This window comes from Oryctolagus cuniculus, chromosome 12 (genome assembly GCF_051225735.1).
Source record: "Oryctolagus cuniculus isolate XC-2025 breed Fujian yellow rabbit chromosome 12, ASM5122573v1, whole genome shotgun sequence".
Lineage (NCBI taxonomy): Eukaryota > Metazoa > Chordata > Mammalia > Lagomorpha > Leporidae > Oryctolagus > Oryctolagus cuniculus.
The window spans coordinates 63,667,183-63,686,980 of NC_142878.1; the positions used below are offsets into that span (position 1 = coordinate 63,667,183).

General features: G+C 61.5%; 2 protein-coding genes across 14 annotated transcripts in view; one reads left to right on the plus strand and one right to left on the minus strand.

Moving 5' to 3' along the window:
* Positions 1-19,798, plus strand: part of KNSTRN (kinetochore localized astrin (SPAG5) binding protein) — a 133,486-nt gene that overhangs the window by 74,394 nt on the left and 39,294 nt on the right. The gene's annotated exons all lie outside the window — the stretch shown is intronic.
* On the minus strand, positions 1,497-10,241 carry CCDC9B (coiled-coil domain containing 9B). 10 transcript variants are annotated; one of them, XR_016218029.1, is made up of 11 exons: positions 9,212-9,423; positions 8,343-8,456; positions 7,980-8,087; positions 7,332-7,487; positions 7,116-7,241; positions 6,397-6,535; positions 6,051-6,109; positions 5,566-5,619; positions 5,377-5,467; positions 4,829-4,874; positions 1,497-4,744 (listed from the first exon to the last, which is right to left on the minus strand). XR_016218029.1 is itself a non-coding variant. In XM_008269198.5 (11 exons), exons 1-11 carry the CDS (start codon positions 9,221-9,223, stop codon positions 4,208-4,210), a joined length of 1,485 nt encoding a protein of 494 aa, XP_008267420.5. In that variant the 5' UTR covers positions 9,224-10,140; the 3' UTR covers positions 1,497-4,207. The 10 variants fall into 10 exon arrangements, 8 of the variants coding, with proteins under 8 accessions (XP_008267420.5, XP_089166179.1, XP_051678473.3 ...); XM_008269198.5 differs by having other exon boundaries at positions 6,354-6,535; positions 9,212-10,140; XR_016218028.1 differs by lacking the exon at positions 9,212-9,423 and having other exon boundaries at positions 8,343-9,197.

The window sequence follows — 19,798 nt, forward strand, 5'->3', positions numbered from 1 at the left end:
CTCTCTTCTGCCAACCAAGTGGGAATTCATGAGGTAATAGGTGTGAAAGGGCCCTGAGACCCTGGGAATAAAAGCACAGTGTGTACACACCGAGTAATGCCGTCTCGAGGGAACGTCTGCCCCTCTGGGAAAACCTGATGCACGACGGCAGTAGGAAGCTGTGGGCCCTGACCAGCAGCGTTGGCATCGCCTGGGAGTTTGTCCAGGCTGTGGCCCCCTTGCCGTGTGAGTGAGCCTCAGGAAACAGAACCTGGCACCCCAGCTGCCCAGCCTGGCCCTGGGATTCTGGAGCCTAAGCTTGGGATGTTTCTGTTTTGACAGATGGTTATCAATGTGACTTGCGACCCTCTTCCTCTCGCTTGAAGCCAGCTGCCCTGCTGGGGGAGGAAAAGCTGTGTCCCCAGTTTGTAGGAAAAAGGAAAAAGCCTCCACCGTCCGTTAGTTGTGACAGTTGAGAAGAAGGGACCCTGGAGAGCTCGTTAAGGAGGAGGCAGGCTGGCCAGGGTCCCCGCCTCCCGCCCGCCCGGCAGAGGTACTGCTGTGTGGGCCTCACCTCCCGCCCGGGGGCCTGCGGCTTCTGCAGCCAGTCCTTAAAAGGAGCGGTGGGTGCCACGTTTGTTCTTTCTGGTGCCAGGCCTGCGCTGTCTCACTTCCCCGGCGGCAAGTGGATTCTTAATGAGAGGCGGTGACCGTGACGTAGGCCCAGCAGCCTGGGTGAGAGCCAGCAGGTTCCAGCCTGCTGCTCCTCTGGCTCCCGTTCCCAGCCTGGGGTCTCCCCGTCCAGGGGGGCTGTGGTCACCCGCACGGCCCTTGCTCGGAGCGCTGACTGCCCTTGCTCAGGAAGAGGTGCCTGTGAGGTCTGCGCGCAGATAAAGGATGAGACTGAAGTGGAATGGTGCCTCCAGCCTCTCCGACTCCCTGGACAACCCCACCCCCAATTTAGAAGACAGGAGCGCATGGGAGTTTTGGCCACTTTCTTTGCTCTTGGGGGGCGCCAGTGCCATCTTGTCCTGTTCTTGCTCACTCTGAGGCCAGGGCCAGAGCTGCAACTGACTGGTGACCAGGCCATCCAGACAGGGGCCTTGGCAGGTAGCTTCCAAGGGCCCCCAAGGCCTCCCCTTGACCATAAGAACGTGGGGACCTGCTGCGGCTTTGAGTGGCAGAACTTAGCCCTGGAGGCTTGGAGAAGCTCGCAAGGGGGCTGGTTTCTGGGGAGAATGAAACAGCAAAAACTGGTGTGAGATGGCTACTGATGGACGCAGGAGGAAGAGGAGCAGGAGGAGTGGGAGAGGCAGCATGCAGGGGGGCGCGGGTGGATGGAGCCAGTGACAGGACAAGAACACTCCCTGGAAACCACTAGACCACCCGGAGGACCCAAAGTAGCCAGCTGCCCAGAGAGCTGGCTCAACAGTACCAGGCAGCCCTCCCTTCCCTAAAACGGCATTGGCCCCAGCTAGAGAGGAGATAAAAGAGAAGCCAGAAAACACAGACAGAGGTCACACCAAATAGCTACTTCATTTATTCAACGAGTATTCACCGAGAGCCTTTCGAACAGCAGGCTACCAGTGACAGTGTCTACTGCGGGCCGGGTGCATTTTGCATACTCTTGTCCTTGTTTTTTCAACAGCCCTTCAGGGTGGGAATTACAGCCCCATTTTGCAGACAAGAGGACCAAGGCTTTAAGAGGTTAAAGTCGAGCACGGCCACCCAGCTGCCTGGACCGGGGGATCCTGGCCTGTGCCCGTTCCACCCTGTCGTCCAACACGTGCCTTTCTTGCAACCCTGCTCCACTGCTCCTTCTGCCAAGGTGAGGTGGGCCTGGGACACAGGTGCCTCCGCCTCTTCCGCCCTCCAGCCCCGTGCCTTGGTTCCTGATGGCCATGTGAAGCCCTCCCACATTTGAAAATAGATTTGTCCTGGATGCCTTCCTCCTTTCCAACCAAGTAGAAGGCTTCTAGCCTGACCTTTGAACACAGGAGCCAAGAGGAGATAGAACCAGCTCTACATGGCCCTGAGGTCGGCGGGGGCCGTATCTGGTGACACCTGCCTCCTGTTCCATCCTGGAGCCACAGTCAGGTTGGGTAGCCGAGGGCTGCCACCAGAGCCACTGCCCTCTTGAGGACAGCTCAGTGCCACCTACCCACAGTACAGTCTTCCTGTGAAAGCAGCCCGCACCGGTCTCCACTCTCCAATCTCGTTGCTCCCCCAACACCCCCCCTCCTAACATCCTTCCAGCCCTATTTCCCCATAGCCCTTCTCCCTGACTCTCTCCTGCCCCGGTCCCTGTGTGAGGGCTGAACCCGGGCCTTGTCCCATTTCTCCGTCCCCCTGGCGGCTACCCTGTGTGCAGGCACACCTGTGAGTTGCAGCTCCGGGGTTTGGGAGCAGACTGTGAATCTTGAATTTAAGGTCTCTGCCCGAACCTAACCCCATCCTTTGCTCTAACCCAGCCCTGTCCTTTGCCCGCCATGGGGCCCCAGGGCCTGTGCCACATTCCAAAGCCTTGTCCTTGTGACTGGAAGGCAAGAGGAGAACTTGAGCGTGGAGTCTCCAGCCTGGCCAGGCTTTTCCAGGATGCCTGTGATCAGCCCCACACTGCCCTCTTCTGCCCTCTTCACCCCACCCCATTCCTGCCCTCTGCAGCGTCTGCCCCCAGCCCTGCAGCCAGCCAGGGCCTAGAGTCTGCCTCTGTCCCCAGCCCTCCTTGTGTCCTAGTCTCGGCCCTTACCACACGCATAGTGTGGCCCAGCCCAGCAGTGTGGGCCTACCTGTGCCTACAGCAGCGCTGGCTCCCAGCCCTCCCCAGGCTGAATTAGAGCCGGCATCATCCTTGGCATGCCGGTGTGAGGACAGCAGTCTCAGCTGCTGGGAGGTACCCACTCCCCACGCGGCCACATCAAAGGGTGGGGGGATGGAGCTGCCAGCCAGCGAAGCCGCCTGAGCTGGGACCCCACTGGCCTCCCATCGAACTGTGGCCAGGGTCCAGACCCTCCTGGGGGCCTCAGAGGCCCATGACCCTCAGCAGAGAAACCAGCATGGCAGGGCCAGGGAGGAGGGGAGCAGAAGGGACCACGTGGTGAGCTCCAGGCAAGGGCGTGGGAGCAGAGGCGGGCTGGTTCCCTCTGGGCTCCCACCGCACTCCTGCCCCCAGCCCTGTCACGCACCTCAGGCCAAGAGCGGCCCCTGCTGTGTAGCCTGGATCTGCTGGTTGACTGGGTCCCTTCCCTCCCCCTGTTGGCTAAGTCACCGTCGCCCACCGGCTGCGGTACTGGTCGTGGGTGCTCAGGAAATGTTTGTTGAATTGAGAGGAAGCCACAGCTTGTGCGGAGTCTGGATAATTCCGTGGGCCTCAGGGGAGGGGCGGGAACGGAGACTAAGTGGGAAAGACAAGTTCTGATGTCGCCGCCCTTAGTTGGAGTCATTGTTTATCTACTGAGCTTCTCTGTTTCTCTGGGCCCTTGCCTTGCAAGGCCCTGGTGGGGGTGGGGGTGGGGAAGAGGAAGTAGGAGAGGGCAGGAAATGACCCTGGGCCGCAGGAGCAGGCCCTGGCCTCTGTCCAGGGTGCACGTGATGCCTCAGCGCCAGCCGTGAGTGCTCCCCACCGCCCAGTCCACCCCATGCCAGGGGAGCCACTCCGGGGACCCTCCTTTTCATAGGGAAGCCCGATTCTGCTCCTCTGCTCCCAGCCCGGGCAGTGCCAGCTGTGTCCTTTCTCCAGGCCTCGGCCTCCTCTTTGGAAGAAGCAGGTGACGGCCGAGGTTCTGCCAGCTCAGCCATCCTGTGAGCCTGGGACCACTCATCACCTGGCCGTGAGACAGGAGGGTGAGAAAGGTGCTGGCTTGGGTGGCCAAGGGGGCTTGCGGCTGCCGGGAGCTGAGGGCATCTGCTGGCGAGGGAGGCCAGGTCTTGGGGCATAACAGGACCAGGAGGGCCTGGCTGTCAGGGTGGAGATGGCTCATGGCCTGGGCATCAGAGCAGGGCTGATGGGCGTGGGACACCAGAGGCCAGCATGCTTGTGCTTGCACAGGAAAACACACGGGCCCACGAGGTACAGGGCCCGAGGCAGCCCCTTGCCCTCACAGGATCAGTCTGCTGGCAAGCTGACCACACTGCTCAGCCGGACGGGCACGAGCCACACAGAAGACTGGGCACTGAGTCCTTCCCTCCTCCTCTCCCTAAAGCAGCCCCCATCTCCCAGGAGCTCTGCTCAGCACCGTCCTGCAGGGCCAGCGCCCCCTCTCCTGCCCCTTCCCCCCGTGCCCCTCCCCCTCTGCCCACTTCCTCTGGGAGGCCTGCCTCTTGGGGCCAGGGCCTGCTGCGCCCCAGCCCTGCCAGACCTGCCCTCTCTGGGCTCTAGGGGGCCTGTTCCTTTCTGCGGCTCAGAGCACATCCAGCCCTCCAGCTCAGCCTCGGGGTCGCTGCACCCCGGAGGCTGCCGGGAGCCATCTGGCCGGGATGCAGGGTTCTCCTGGGCCCCGGGCCCGGGGCTGAGAACACATTGGCTCTCCCCAGGCCCAGGGCTGCCGGCCCCTCCTAGGGAGAGGTCCAGGGGAACCAAGTCAGTCTGTTGTGGTGAGCCGGGGGCGGGGCTGCTTGTGGAAGCTCCTGACTTCTCTTCTGGCCGCTCCGGGGGTGCTGGCGCTGGGCTGGTTGCTGGAGTCCTTCCCAGCCTGCCCGGCTGCGCCCCGCTCTGCTTGTCGGCCTGTTCCTCTGCACTGACAGCCGTCCTGGTGCTCTGGCCTGCCTGAAAGGAGAGAGTGGCCCAGCTGCCTGGCGCGTTCAGGGCTCGCGTCCCGCCCGCCCGCAGGGTGGAGGCTCGAGGACCCACCTCCTGGCTTTCCAGGTCCTCAGCCACGTCTTCCTTTGTATCCCACCTGTGGAGCACAGCACGGGGCAGCCCCGCCCCCGAAAGTCACCCCTCTGTAGCCTGTGGCCCCCAGGGGGCAGCGGACATCTGAGGGGCTCAGAACAGGACCCAGGGCAGCCTGACCTCGAGCCCCCAGCCCAACAGTCTCCTCTGAACGCCACCCGCTCGGCCCCTCCCGGCTCCCCAGCTGCTGTTTATGGCCAAGCCTGCGGCACCTGACGCTCTGTGGGGACCCCAGACGTGTCCCTGCCCGCCTGCGCTGCCTGGGAAAGGCGCACCTCGCTTCCCGGGGGGAAGGCAGCTGCTGTAATTACCGCCAGCCTCCCTGGGCACCAGCTCCTGGGCTGCGGCTGCCTCTGCTGATGGCCTCTCCCCGCATCTCATTAACTTGAGCCAGGCAGCAGGCAGCGCAGAGGCAGGGGCCCAGGGACACAGCAGGCACCTGGGCCCACGCTGGGGCAGGAAATCAGGACACCCAGATGCCCTGCCTTGATTCTGTCCCCTGTTACCTTCGGGCCCTGCCGGTCAGCCTCTCCTTGCCCCGGGCTTTGCTGCCTGTGGCTGGTGCCGCTGAGGGTCTGCTGGGCTGCCCACCCCGACCTGCAAGAGAGGGTCCACAAATCCAGGAGAGAAGGGGCCCCAGCACCCAACTGAGCCACCCGCGGGCAGCGCTGGCTCCTCCTCCTCTCCCAGCACACCTTTGCCATCCGGGGACAATGGCGGGGGCTGTAGCTTCCGGTGGCTCCTAGGACCTAAAGGGGTACAAAGGAAACAGGGACAAGGTGCTGTATCAAGGACGCGAAGCGGGAACGCTGGTTCCTGCAGCACCGGGAAGCTGGTGGGCTTTTCTGCCTGGGGTCAGGAGAGCCGGGTTCCTGGGCTGGCTTGGCTATTCCAGCTTCCTGAGCCCCAAATCCTCGGGTGGTGGGTGGGGTGCCTGCAGCGGGCCAGGGGCGGGCCGGCCAGCACCCTGGCCTATCAGGGAGCAGCGCCCCGGGAGGACCCCGGCACATGCCCCTGAGCCTCCTCAGGGACCCCGCGGTGGGGAAGGAGGGTGTTCTCCTGTGCTGGCTTTGTGCTCTGAAAAGAAGTGGGAAAGTGAGAGACCGAGAAGAGAGAGGATGAGGGAGGGGACAGGATGAGGCGAAGAAAGCCAAGAAGGGGTGAGGGGGCACCTGCTTACCCCGTCTGCCGCCCTCCCTCACCGGGCCCACTTCCCTAAGCTTGCCGCCGTCCTGTAGCCTGTGTAGACAGAGGAGGGAGGGAGGTTGCAGGTGGCAGGCAGGACAGAGTCTCCGCGCCTCCTGCAGCCCCAGAACTGAGGACAGCAGGAGCAATGAGGGACTCAGGGTCTACACAGAGCCCTGAGCCCGGAGCCTGCCCTGGCGGTGCAGGCAGGGCCTCTCCAGCCCGGGGAGGGTCCCATCAGCCCTATTCCAGCCCCACGTGCATGTCAGCCAGCAAGCCGCCTCGCCCTGCCACCCACGTGGGCTTGGCCTTGTCCATGTCCCACGGGCGGCGCCAGTCACCCTGTGCATCTCTGTGCCGGGCCACGCGGGCCTGGTCCACCTGCTCGCGCTCCTGCTTCCACTGAGCGTAGTCCCAGCCCACCTCTGGGGGCGCCCTGAGTGGCCGTGGAGGGGCTGGGCCCCGGGCTTCCCCTGCAGCCTGCAAGAAGACATTGGGCATGGTGGTGAGTACAAGCAGAAACAGCGGACCTAGAGATTCCCTTCCTCTCTCAAACTCTCCACACCCCATCTAAAAACTAGGACTACGCCATGTCTAACAGGCTCTATTGGCCGCGGGCACGCTTCCTGTCCACTTGTTAGCTGAGTGTTTGGGGAAAGTAATTTTGCCTGTCTGTGCATCATTTTCTCATCTTTGAAATGGGGACGGCAACAGGGCCTACCCACAAGGCTGTGCCCAGGTTGGGAGGGGCACCTAGACCCGGGAGCAAGAGCAAGGGCGAGAGGCTGCTGCCACCTAGAGGTCACAGCTGGCTCGTGGCCAGTCACCTCCACCCTCCGCCCACCAGCAGGGATAGATCAGATGGGGGCAGGATCACGTCCCCCCCCCTGCCCAGCCCACCCCCAGTGGCCAGAGAGGAGAAGGAGCCATGGGAATTCTTGCAGGTGCTGCCCGGGGCTGTGTCCCTACACACGCTGGACAGACACATCTGACTGGGTTTCTCTGCCCTCTGCAGATGGGGAGCTCCACGTTCACGCCTGGTGCACTCTTGAAGATGTACCTTCTGCACAGAGTTCGAGCCGACGGCCAACTGTGTCGGGGGGCTTTGGCCTCCGCCCCTTCCAGGTGACCCGTCTGCCCCGGGGGCCCTTGCTCTGGTGGGCTTTTCACTTACGATCCGTTTGGCCTGGGGAAAGTGACCGATGGGCAGTGCGACCAGGCCAGGAAAGAAGAGGCTGTCCACCAGCACCTGGACTCCCCTCCCTACCCTGCTCACCTTGGCCCTGTTTTCCATGGTCACGGCCAGGTCCACGCGCTCCCCCAAGAAGAAGGTGCCCACGCAGCCCCCCACGTCCTCGTCCTCCAGCATCTCGCCGGCGGCATCGGGTCTGAGGGGGCTCCTTGCCCAGTTCCTGCTGACCACCCGCTTCTCCTGCACAACGAGGGCCACGTGGGCAGCACTGGGCAGGACCCGGGTAGGGAGTCCTTTGGGGGCTTCCCTGGGCCCAGGTTCCAGCCTGACCCTCCCTGGAATGCCCACAGAGACGCCGACTCCCGCAGGCATTCACATACCAATGACATTAGTTATCCAGCGCCTAGGGCCGCCGGGGGCCCGAGATGCCATGGCGGCTGGCGGTCAGCTCTGAGCACTCAGACAATAAGGCCTTGTCCCTCAAACACTGCTCCTGGTCTTAGCCCCAGCTCTCCCCCACTTCTTACATTGGAAGCCCCTCAGGTTTGGGGTTTAGGAGCAGCTTGTGCGTGGGGCGTACATGTGGGGCTGAGGCCCTCGGCTGGGGACAGTGGCCTGGGCTGCATGAGGCTGGGAGCTGGCAGCAGCCTCCAGAGGGGTAAGTTGCGCTGTCCCCCACCATCTGGGCCTCCACCTCTTTCCACCCTCCCTGGCTCCCAGGGTGAGGCTTACACCAGGAACCTGGCTGATGGTGACAGTGAGGCTGTCGGGCTGGAGGAGCCCCGGCGTGGTCACAGCCATGCCCCCCTGCTCGGCCTGCCGACGGTCTTCCTGGATCTCCTAGGGGAGGGCCTGGGATCAGCACAGGCCACAGCCCCCCAGACGCACAGAGACACAGACTCGGACAGGCCTACACAGGGAGACACTGGTGGGACACCAGGGGGCAGAGGCACCACGTCACAAGTGCCTGACACCCTGCCAAGACTCCAAAGTCACCGTGTCCACCCTCACCCTGGCTGCAGGCCCAGAGCCCACAGGGAGAGGCTACAAGGCCGGCAGCCCCCCGTCCTCCGGCCCCTGCCACAGCTCACTCACCTGGTACCTGCGCAGTAAGGCCTGGTTCTTCTTGCGCAGGGCAACTATCCTCCGGTCCAGCTCAGCATCCTTCTCCTCCGGCCTGCTCATCAGCGACGCGGCCCTGGGCGGCCCCTGCAGAGGGCAGGGGACCCAGGCTCCCGGCTGCTGCCCAGCCACCACCATTCCCCCACCTGCACACTCATCCCCCAACCTTATTCTCACCACGCACAGCGCCAGGGTCCACAGGAAGAAAGAGGGCTGTTCCCTCCCATCCCCACCATGCTGGGCCTGTCTGCCTGCACCTGCCTCCTCCGGGTCGGGGCCTGACACCCAGGGCAGGCCGCGGGCCGCCCCTCCCCCGCTCCCCAGAGAGCACCAAGCAGCCTGGAATGGGAGTTATAAATGGCTCTGGCCGCAGAACCTGCATGACTGGGAAGCTGCCAGGGCACTGGGGAGGTCGAGGAGGGGGGAGCTGTTTGGCTCCCAGACTCAGAAGTGCAGGAAAAGAGAGGCCTCGGCTCTGTCCTGGGCCCTCAGGCCCGGGCCCCCACTCTGCGGGCCTGTGCCCAGCCTGGAGAAAGAGCCGCCCCACAGGCCCAGCCTCTCCAGGCCTTGAGCCGCTGGCTGCCAGGGCAGGAGAGGTTGGCAGCCCCACCCTGGGCGAGCGGGGCCTCGGCATCAAGATCCCAGGTCGTCCCCCCGCCCCGCCTGGCTGCAGGGTCTCCGCTTTGGGCGCCAGTACCCCTGCCCGGGCCGCCTCTGGCCTGATCGCAGCCCTCTTCCTCCCAGGCCCAGCTGTCCCCAGCTGCCCCCAGAGCATGGCTGCCTGGTGTCCCAGCCTCCTCCCACCCCAGGAAGCCCCCTGCCCAAGGCGAGGTGCCACTCACAGCCGAGTGCATGGCACCAGCGGGCACCGAGAGGATTCCAGAGCAGACCCTGGGGGAGCCGGAGCAGGAGGGAAGCCGGAGCCGCCGGAGCCGGGCCTCTGCCCGCCTCTCCCTGCCGGCTCCACTGCTCAGCACACGAGATCATGTTGTGATTACAAAAGACTCCTCTGGGCTCCCAGCCAGGAACGCCGCGGCCTCCACCCCCACCCTTCCACTCGCACAGGGGGAGGACCAGGGAGCCGGCAGCAGCTGGCCCTGCCCTGCCCCAGCGGCCCAGACAGGACGACAGGGTCGTCCCCCTGGTGGTCAAGCCCACCCAGGAGGCCTGGCCGCCAAGACCCAGCCTTCCCCTGAGGCCGTGTGCCCCAGGCCTGGGGCTGCCCGCAGACACGATGGGCAGCCACATGGCCGGGTCTCTCCCTTGAGTAGCAAAAGGCCTGCAGAAGAGCCGGCTTGGCAGGTACCTCCAGGGTGCCTCCCTCTCCCACTGGCTGCCCCATCAGCACTGGTGCAGGTGACATGGGTCAAGCGACAGCCCCAGGCCCCCGCACACCCGGGACAACACTGTCAGTCACTCACTCCTCTGGTCCTCTCAGCACTCCTGGTGTCCAGCGCCTCACGGTGGTGAGCTAGGCCCGGCTCCAGCTCCGTCCCCACCCCGGCCCAGTGCTGCTGGCAGCCTTCCTCCCACAGGCTCCCTTGGAAAGCCCTCGCTCACACCCCTGAGCCTGGCAGTTCCCTCAGGGGTCCTCGAGGCCCTGAGGCCTGGGGTGCGGGGAGGGGGGGACCTGGTTCTGTTTCAAGCATGGCAAGGCCCCGAGGCCTGTGTCCGAAGCCCCTGCATCCCTGATTGACCAGGGCTGTTTCCATGACCCCGGGCCCCAGGCGCCAGCGCTCCAGCCTCTGCTCCCCTGCAGCTCCCCCTCCCTCTCCCCCACCCGGGCCCCACACCCCATCCTGCTCCCTCGCACATGCCAGCTCGGCTCTCTTCCCTTCCTGCCGGATGTTCCCACTGAGTCAGACTCATCTCCCCTCCGGCGACAGTGACACACCGGGCTCCTCTCTCGCACACTCACGCACACACACACACACACACACACACTCCTGCTCTTCTCCCCGCTCCCTCTGCATCCTGCCCCAGCTCCGCCTCCACGGGCTTCAGGGGCCCCAGGCTCCCCCTCGCCTGCCCCAGGCCTGCCCAGCCTGGGAGAGAGACCTGATGCTCCCCTTTCCCTTTGGAACTCCAGGTGGGGACGGGGTGTGCCAGTGGAGGCTGCAGGCACCCCAGCCCCTGTTCCCAGCCAGCAGGCTCCAAGTGAGCAGCAGCCACGGGGGGACTTACACAGCCATCCTGCAGCGAAGGGCCTCCTGGCTCTGTAGGCTGCAGCCTCACGTGCCCAGGACAAAGCCACAGCCGGGTGGGGCCGCATTTGCTGGCCATGTGCTTCCCAAGTGTTACTCACACAGTATGTCACATCTCGGAGCAGCCCCCACATTCCCCTCCTTTCTCCCGAAGCTGTGGTTTGCCCGTCTGCTCCCACAGCAGACAGAGGCTCTCTGAGGGCAGGAGCCCAGTGCCGAGCGCCTCTGGGTGGCCAGGGCCTGGCAGTGTCCCTGCCTGCTGCAGTGCCTGCCCCAGGGAGTGCTTGCAGAAGAAAGACATGAGAGAGACAGGCTGTCTTGTCCCTGGGCCGTGACTGCCTCTCTGTCCACCAGGAGCGCAGGCAGCCCTGACACAGCTTGGGGTGCTTCCCCCTTGTACTGGGGAGAAACGCAGGGGCAGCCGGCTGGGACACAGGAGGGCCTCCAGCGCGGTGTTACCCGGGGACCTCGGCGCCACCACCCAGCGCAGCCACTAGAGGGCAGCAGAGTTGCAAAGGCCTGGACTTGGCGGTCGGGGGCGTTTCCTGGCCGGCCCCTCCCGCCCCAGTCCTCTCTCGCAGGTCTTCGTAACCCTCGCCCCACGGAGCTCCAAATCACTCGGTTGTTAAAACCTTGTTTTACGGATGAGTGAAACAAGGCCCAGAGGGGGCGCCATCTGCCCGAGACGCACAGCCCCCGCGTGTGCACAGGTGAGACTTGAGGCCGGGCGCGGCCCCCTCCCTGGGTGGTGGCCGCCAAGAGCTCCCTGCGCCTTTCCTCCTTGAGGCCAGAGTTCCCCGGGCTGCCCCTCCACCCTCCCAGGCCCACCCCGACCATGTTTGGACTTTATCTGCTATGGTAAGAACACAGATCTGGAGCCCACCCTGGGAACAGGATGGCGGGTCCGGAGTCCAGTTGAGTTGGGGAAGAGGGGTGGGAGGCCTGCCGGGGCGGGGCATGCAGACTCCTGGCTCACACACCCAGTCCCGCCGCCAGAGGCCCATGCTGGGGGAGCAGCGGCCGGGCAGAAGCCCATGCAGGTGCAGGAGCTGAGCTTGCATCCCGCGCGGTTACAGAGGGGGCGGCCTATCCTGGCAAGGGCTGTGGCCTTGCCCTTCTCCCCGAACTTGTCACAGGTGAGGGAGGGTGTGTCCCTCTGTTGCACTCATGAGCTAAAACAAAATGTTACAAAAACTAGTGACAGTCACACATGAATTTTATTGAAAATGAGAAGCAAATGAGAGGCAAGGTAACCGATCAGGACCTGCCACCGATCGGGACCAACACTCCTTACCAGAGTGCGGCCCCCAACAGCGGGTTACGCAGCTTTTTATAGTATTCTGTCCACTAGGGCTCACAATTTTGAACCGGACCCCTGGTATGCAGTGAACAATAAAGAGAAAAACCAGAATATGGTTGTAAGATACAGTTAACAATAACAAACCCAATAGCAGATCCAAGATAATGGTTGTAAGATAACAGTGGAGGACACATTTCGGTCAACCTAGTTCCTAGGAATTTGGGCCCATATAGTTTCCCAAGGTACAGCCTTAGATGTTAGCGAGCATAGCTAATATGTACAGAAGCAAGAGATCTGCAATTGGCTTTTAGGCACACTCACTCCATTTTGACTGATTCTACGCCTCCTCTCTCTGGTTCCACTTATAAAGTGAGGTGTTGATACTGGGCAGTCATCCGGAAATAAAAGGAGGTGACATCCAGGCCTGCAACCACGTGTGGCTCAGAGTGAGCCTCGGGCAGCTCACTGCCCCTTCCAGATGCTCCCTGCACAGCGTCTCTCCAGGCCCCCAGGCTGCCTCCTGCCTGCTGTCAGGGGTGGACAGCTCTGAAGACTTCTGGGTGATGGGGACCGTGTGTGACCCGGTAGGGGAGACCCTGCGGCCTCCCCAGCACCCTCTCTGGGTCTCCCTTCATGCCCCCTACCCAGCTAGGCTTCCCTGTCTGCTCCCTGCCGTGCCTGGACCCTGAAGGCCCTAGGTGCCGGCTGCCATCTCTCCCCAGCCAGCTGGGAGCTGCTCCTGGCCGCCATCCCCACCCCTACCAAGTCCAGGTTCAGACTCTCATCCCCAAGCCCAGGACTTCTCCCTGGCAGGGGGCTGAGTGCTTGGAGGTCACCCATGCCTCCTGTCAGCTCTGGGTGGTGGAGCGAGCCCAGCTGTCAGGTCTCACTCAGGGGAGAAGGCACCAGACGCTGGCTTGAAGCCCAGTGAGCCTCTTCTGCAAATGCACCCCTCCCTCCACCCCAGCAGGGCCACTCCTGTCTCAAGATCCTGCTGTCCTGACCCCTGTGACTACAAGTCTGCACGTAGGCCTCGGTCAGCCAGCCTGGCTCTGGCCAGTGGGGGGTGGGGTGGTGGTGACTCAGAGTCAGAGGTGGGGCTGGGACCAGCCCAGGGTAGGTGCCAGCTGCCAGGACAAAGTCTGGGCCACACCATACCTGAGAGCACACATGGCACGACAGGGTGGCATCTGGAGGCCGAGGCAGGCTGGGCTGGGACCCTCTGGGCACTCGCAGCTCGGGGGAGGGGAGCCCCAGCGTGGCACTGCAGCCCTGGGCTCTCCCTTGTTGTGCTGGGTGCTTGGGGAACTCACAGCAGTTTCCCAGAACCCCCTGCCTGGATCCCCAGCCCAGAGTTGCCCTGCCAGGGCTTGCCCACGATGTGCCATTAGCTGGCACCTACTGTGTGCTTCTCCTGAAACAAGGAGGTGAAGACCCCGGCTCCAGGCCAGAGCCACCTGCCAGCAGCAGACACAGTAGCCGTAGCCTGGGCCCACGAGGAGTTTTCCAGAAGGAGCAGGACTCGGGCAAAGGGATCACAGGGACGTGAGAGGGCACCCGTGGACCCACGCCAGGGCGACGCGGGAAGAGGCAGGGCCCTGGTGGGCTTTCCCCGCGAGAGGGCACCCGTTAGGAAAGCCCCAGGCAGACTGGGGAGGCTGCAGAAGGGCTCACCCAAGGTCTTAGAGCAGGGGCTGGTGAGGTTCCAGGAGCTTTAGCCAGCCTGGTGCAGAGGGCTGCTGGGCTGGGCTTAGGGTGGGGCCACTGGCAGGCTAAGTCCAGAGAGTCACTGCAGGGAGGTGGCGTGCCACGCCCTGGGGAGTCCAGGGAAGGGGTGAGCAGGGGAACCTTCTAGAGGCCTCAGAGCTTGCGGGTGGCCTGGGGTGGGCACGGCAGGCAGAGGAAGAGCCAAGACAGCATCAAGGTCTCAGGTCTAGGGGCCTGCAGAGGCAGGGAGCAGGGGGGCAGGTGTGCAGGTCCCAGGGCGCTCCTTTCTCTGGGCGGGGAGGAAGGAGCCCCCACCGCCAGGCTCACCACAGCCTCTGGAAGGCAGAGAAAGATCTGGCAGTTCTGAGGGGTGGAGAGGACAGGAGACAACTAGAAAAGCCAGAGAAAGATGGGGGAGCTGGCCAGGCCCCCTAAGGAGAGGGAGGGCCTCTGGTGTGGCTGCGGGCAGCCTGGCTCCCGGATTGTGTCCAGCCTAGAGACAGGCAGCCCGGGTGACAGACAGCACCGGAAGTGGCGAGCCTGGGACGACATGGTCACCACTGGGAGGGAGGCAGGGTGACCCATTGACTGGATGTGCCGGGCACTGTCCCCGTTTTCACAGAGTCCTGCATTCCCGAGCATGCAGGGCCTGGATGTGTGGAGGCCCTGGGGAAGGCGGGTGTTGCAGGAGGCCGGGCAGGCTCTCCGCGGCTGTCAGTGACGGGCTCCGAGTGACGTGGAGGCCGCCGGCAGGCAGTGCCGCAGCACACGGAGCCGGGGGAGGACAAGGCAGAGTCAGATGGGTCAGCAGTGCTGACACAGACAGCAGTAGCTCCTCGCACTCCCAGCTGACGCGGACGAAGCCCTCACACACGTGATGGCATCTGTCCTCGTCAGCCTCCGAAATCTGACTTAGCTAGCACAGACAGGTGCTGTTGGCGTCTCCTGGGAGACCAGGGACCTGACCTGTCCTGGAGTCTCTGGGGATGGGAGCACTCCCCACCACCCCAGAAACCCAAAGGCCCACCGCCAGGGCCTGAGCCACCCTCCCAGCACGGCTCCCCAGGCGGCTACCCCTGCGGCCATCCCTCCAGGGACACGACAAGGTGCACCCTGCCAGCCAGCCCAGCTCTGATGACAAGCACTGGAGGTGGCAGAGGGGCTGGGACTGCACCTCTGGGCCTCGACTCTAAGCCTACACGGCACCTTCTCCCCTGCCTGTCGGCTTGCCCTGTCCTCCCTCTCCCTGACCCCAGTCCTCTCAGGCCAGAAATATCTCCCGTGGCCCCAGAGAGCTCCTATCTTCCCCAACTCTGGGGCTTTCAGACGAGGAAGCCACCTGTGTTGGCCAGGCACAGTGGGCACCCACTGTCCATCTGCAGGCCGTGTGCCAGGAGGGCCAAGGGGACACAGCTGTCACCGGGGCTCTCTGTTTGCCCTCCACATCCTAGGGCTGGGCAGAGGGAAGAGGGCCATGATCAGATGCACTGTGCGACAGATGACACCAGGGTGCTCACCTCCTGCAGGCCTCCTGGCCCACCCAGGGCCCCCGACTGCCCCTGGCCCTTCTCTGTCCACCTCTCTACCCAAGGCCTCGGGACCTGCACTGCCTGCCTGCCTGCCGTGCCCGGACCTGGGGCTCAGGACTGACCTGGGGATGGCAGGACGGGGCTGGCTGAATCTGGGAGCCACAGCCCTGGCCCCATGCACTCCCCAGCCCCCACATTCCCACTTCCCTCACAGGGACCTAGGCCTCTCTTTTCAGCTTCCTGCCAGAGGCTGGGACAGGGATGTGTGTGTTGGGGGTGGAGGTGGGTCATGGCATCAGAGTCCCTGATGGAGAAGAGGGAGACGCCTGGGAGAGGAGGGCTGGTGAGGCAGGGTGGGGCGGGCACAGGAAGTGCTGTGTTGTGGGGGCCCCCAGACCCATGCCCACTGGCGTGGCGTGCAGGGAGTCAATCACTGTGCTCAGGTCGGGAGGGAAGCAGGTGTTTATCGCGAGGCCAGAGCAGGAAGCCGGGCAGGTACCGCTAAGTTCCCGCGCTCTTGGAGGGGCTGGAGGTGAAGGTTCTTAGGGGTGGAAGTGGGGGCAGAGCAGCGCAGGCCCCTGGTTGGTCAGCAGTGCTCATGGCCCTCCTGTGATTGGTCAGCAAGGGCGTGTTCTTTGGCAATGTTGGTGATAGCCCAGGGGGCTGCGGTCAGCCAGGTGTCAGTGACTTCTTGCTCAGGGCCCGCAGTTTCTGGAAAAATCCTCAAGACAAGAACAAACGTCAAGTTGTTATCAACCGGGGACATAAATGACCTCCTGAGTCCAGTGATCAGGGACCGTGTGGGCGGGCTGCAGCGCCCTCTCTGTTCAGTGTGGGCATTTTCCTAATTTGAAGCTAAGGGAGGGAGATGGAGCCCTTGGGGGAGACCAGGGGAGTCAGGCCCCAGAGCAGCTACACGTGCACGACAGGCACTGGACACAGGTGCTTGGTTTCACCTGTCACACAGCACGGGCCTAAGCATGCACCTGGCAGCACCACACGGCCCCTGCCCAGCAACCCACCGCCTCCCGCCCTGGCTCCCTGCTGACTCACAGCCAGTGCGCTCCGAAGGAATTAATGCCCGCGTAGGCAGAAACCAAAGTCCTTCGGCCATAACTGTCCCGGGGCGGCTGTGGTCTCTCAGAGGAGCAGTCCTTTTGTTTTTTAAGTTAAGGTAGAGAGACACAGACAGAGCTCTTCCATCTGCTGGTTCACTCCACAAATGTCTGCAACAGCCAGGACTGGGCCAAGCCAAAACCAGGAGCCCCGAACTCCCTCCGGGTCGCCCATGTGGCTGGCAGGGGTCCAGGTACTTGAGGCATCACCTGCTGCCTCCCAGGGTGGGATGAGCGGGGAGCCGGAGTCAGAGGCACGACTGGGACTGAAACCCGGGCACTCGGATGTGGGGTGCAGGCGTCCCAGCCAGCTTCCCAACGGCTGTACCAATGCCCACCCCCCCAAAGACCACTCCTTGAAGAAGAGATAATCCAAGGTGGAGCAGGCACCCAGTCACTAGACTCAGACTATAGGCACTGTGGCTGGACAAGCCCGAGCTAGTTTCTAAATCTCTGGACCCTAGCTTCTGAAACTCTCTAAAAGGGGAAGATGGTAACCTTACCCCCAAGAGCTGATTGGAGGACGGTGATGCTGTGAGACAGCTGGAGACAGAGACAGAGACAGATGCTCGGCCTTTCCTGCCACCCCCTCCTTAGCATTGTTCACATCATTTCCTGATATGGTTTCATTACCTTTGCTTTTATAGCTCTAACTGAGGTACTGCACACATTTTTATTGTAGATGCTGCATCATATGCACGCTCCCAGAAACCACCAGTGCAATCAAGATAATGAACATAAGCCCTGAATTCCCTGCGGTCCCCTTCTTTTTTCATTATTTTATTATTTGATAGGCAGTGACAAAGAGAGGAGTGACCGAGAGAATCTCCCATCCGTTTGTTTACTCCCCAGATGGCCACAATGGCCGGCGGGGGGGGGGGGGTGATGGCCAAAGCCAGGAGCCCAGAACTCCAACTGGGTCTCCCATGGGGGTGGCAGGGGCCCAAGCGCTCAGGTCGTCTTCTGCTGCTTCTCTGGTGTGTTAGTTGGGAACTGGTTCAGAAACAGAGCAGTTGGGACTCGAACTGGCGCTTCTTCTAGAAGCCCCTAAGCCAGCCCCTCCTCCAAGACTCTTTTTTTAATTTATTTTTTATTTGACAGATAGAGTTAGACAACAAGAGAGAGAGACAGAGAGAAAGGTCTTCTTTCCATTGGTTCATTCCCCAAATGGCCACCACGGCCGGTGCTGCGCCGATCCAAAGCCAGGAGCCAGGTGCTTCCTCCTGGTCTCCCATGTGGGTGCAGGGGCCCAAGCACTTGGGCCATCCTCCACTGTCCTCCCGGGCCACAGCAGAGAGCTGGACTAGAAGAGGAGCAACCAGGACTAGAACCCAGTGCCTATATGGGATGCCGGCACCGCAGGCAGAGGATTAACCTAGTGAGCCATGGCACAGGCCCTTCAAAACTCTTCTAATAGCTCCTTCTGCCCCCTCCCCACTGCCACAGCCCCACCCCCAGGTAATCTGCTGTCCCTATCAATGAGTTCATGTGTTCTGGAACTTTACAACATTTTATAGACGGAATTACATAGCGTGTGTTCTTTAAGTCTGGCCTCTTTCATTCCACATAATTATTTCGAGACTCAGTTATGTTTGGCTGTATTAATAGTTCATTCCTTTTACTACTGAGTAGTATTCCATTAAATGCATGTACTAGGGCTGACCTTGTGGTATAGAAGGTAAAGCTGCTGCATGCAGTTCCGCATCCCACATGGGTGCCAGTTTGAGTCCTGGCTGCTCCACTTCTGACCTACCTCCCAGCTAACGGCCTGGGAAAAGCAGCAGAAGACGGCCCAAGTACTTGGGCCCTGCAACCCACATGGGAGACCTGGATGAAGCTCCTGGTTCCTGGCTTCAGCCTGGCCCAGCCCCAGCTATTTGGCTATCTGGGGAATGAACCAGCACATGGAAGATCTCTCTGTTGCTCCCCCTCTCTCTGTAACTCTGACTTTCAAATAAATAAATAAATAAATCTTTTTAAAAATGCATGTACCACCATTTTATTAATTTACCTAGTGTCAGACATTTCAGATGTTGCCAGTTTTTAGTTATTCCACAACCTACTCTAGGACCAATGTTTTCATTTCTCTAGGATATTTGTTACTATTTTAAAATTAATCTATCTAGACTGTTGAGGAACAGGTCTCTTAGTTTCTTTATTCCATTGTTTCTTTCTTTCTCTTTCTTTCTTTCTTTCTTTCTTTCTTTCTTTCTTTCTTTCTTTCTTTCTTTCTTTCTTTCTTTCTTTCTTTCTTTCTTTCTTTCTTTCTGTTTCTTTTCCTTTCTGGGACTAAACAGGAGAGGGAGGAGGAAGGGGGGAGTGGGTGGGAGGCTGGGTACAGTGGGAAGAATTACTATGTTCCTCATGTTGTATTTATGAGATACACACAAATAAAATCCATGTGGGGGAGCAGGCATTTACCCTAGTAGTTGGGACACGGCCAGGATAAGCACATCCGTTCCTGGCTCTGCCTCCTGACTCCAGCTTCCCCTCAGTGCAGACCCTGGAGGCAGTGGTGGGATCCTGCCGCCCGCAGGGAGACCTGCATGCGTTCTGGCTTCTAGCTCTGACCCTGGCCCAGCCCTGAGCACTGTGGGTATTTGGGGAGCGAACCAGCAGATGGGAACTCTGTCTCTTTTTGCCTCTCTAATAAATAGAAAGTGAATAATCCAATGTAGTTGAAGCCCAGCAAGTTCATCCCGACTTTTTTTTTAATATTTATTTATTATTTATTTGAAAATCAGAGTTGGGGGGAGAGAGAGAGAGAGAGAGAGCAGAGAGAGAGAGAGATTGAGATTCTATCCACTGCTTCACTCCCCAAATGGCCGCATCAGCCGAAGCTGGGCCAATCCAAAGCCGGGAACTTCTTCTGGGTCTTCCTCGTGGGTGGATGCCGGGACCCAAGGACTTGGGCCATTTTCTGCTGCTTTCCCAGGCACATTGGCAGGGAGCTGGATCAGAAGTGGTGCAGCTGGGACTTAAACTGGAGCCCATATGGGATACCGGCACTGCAGGCAGACGGTGGCTTAACCCAGCGCACCACAGCGCAGCCCCTCACCCAGATCTTTACAGGCAAATGTGGAAGCAGCGAGGGGCTTGGCTTTTCTGTGTTTGCTTTTGCAGAGTTGTCGTTGCCCTTGACTGACAGGGGCCAGCCAAGCCCCTTGGCCTTGCTGCCAGTGGGAGTTTCAGATGCAGTATAGCCAGGCAGCACGAGGGGCAGCCGGGCAGCAGAGACCTAAACATGTAAACAAGAGAGAAAAAAACTAAACACAAACATTTACCATAGAAACGGAAGCCAGGTGTCACTCAACAGTAACTGATTCCTGCCCTTTATTCAGTCACCCTGGGTTTATGGGCACTGCTGAAGGCCAGGTGACTAAGGCCCCTCCTTTGAGGAGCAGAGTCCAGTGGGAGAGAGGGCCACTGGGAGAAAGGACCCCGGGGGCAGGAGAGCTCGCAGGGGGCACCTGGGCCTAACTGCAGGAGGCCGGGGGGGGTGTTGTGGGGGCCCAGCAGGGCCGAGCGCCCTGAGCTAGAGGTGGTGACGCCCAGCACAGACCACAGGGCTCAG

Coding starts and splice junctions, on each gene's coding strand:
- CCDC9B (XM_051822513.3), bottom strand. CDS start 8,507: ATGGTGGTGGCTGGGCAGCAGCCGGGAGCCTGGGTCCCCTGCCCTCTG. Junction 8,088..8,342: donor CCTTACTGCGCAGGTACCAG/GTGAGTGAGCTG, acceptor GCCCTCCCCTAG/GAGATCCAGGAAGACCGTCG. Junction 7,242..7,331: donor CCATGGAAAACAGGGCCAAG/GTGAGCAGGGTA, acceptor CACTTTCCCCAG/GCCAAACGGATCGTAAGTGA.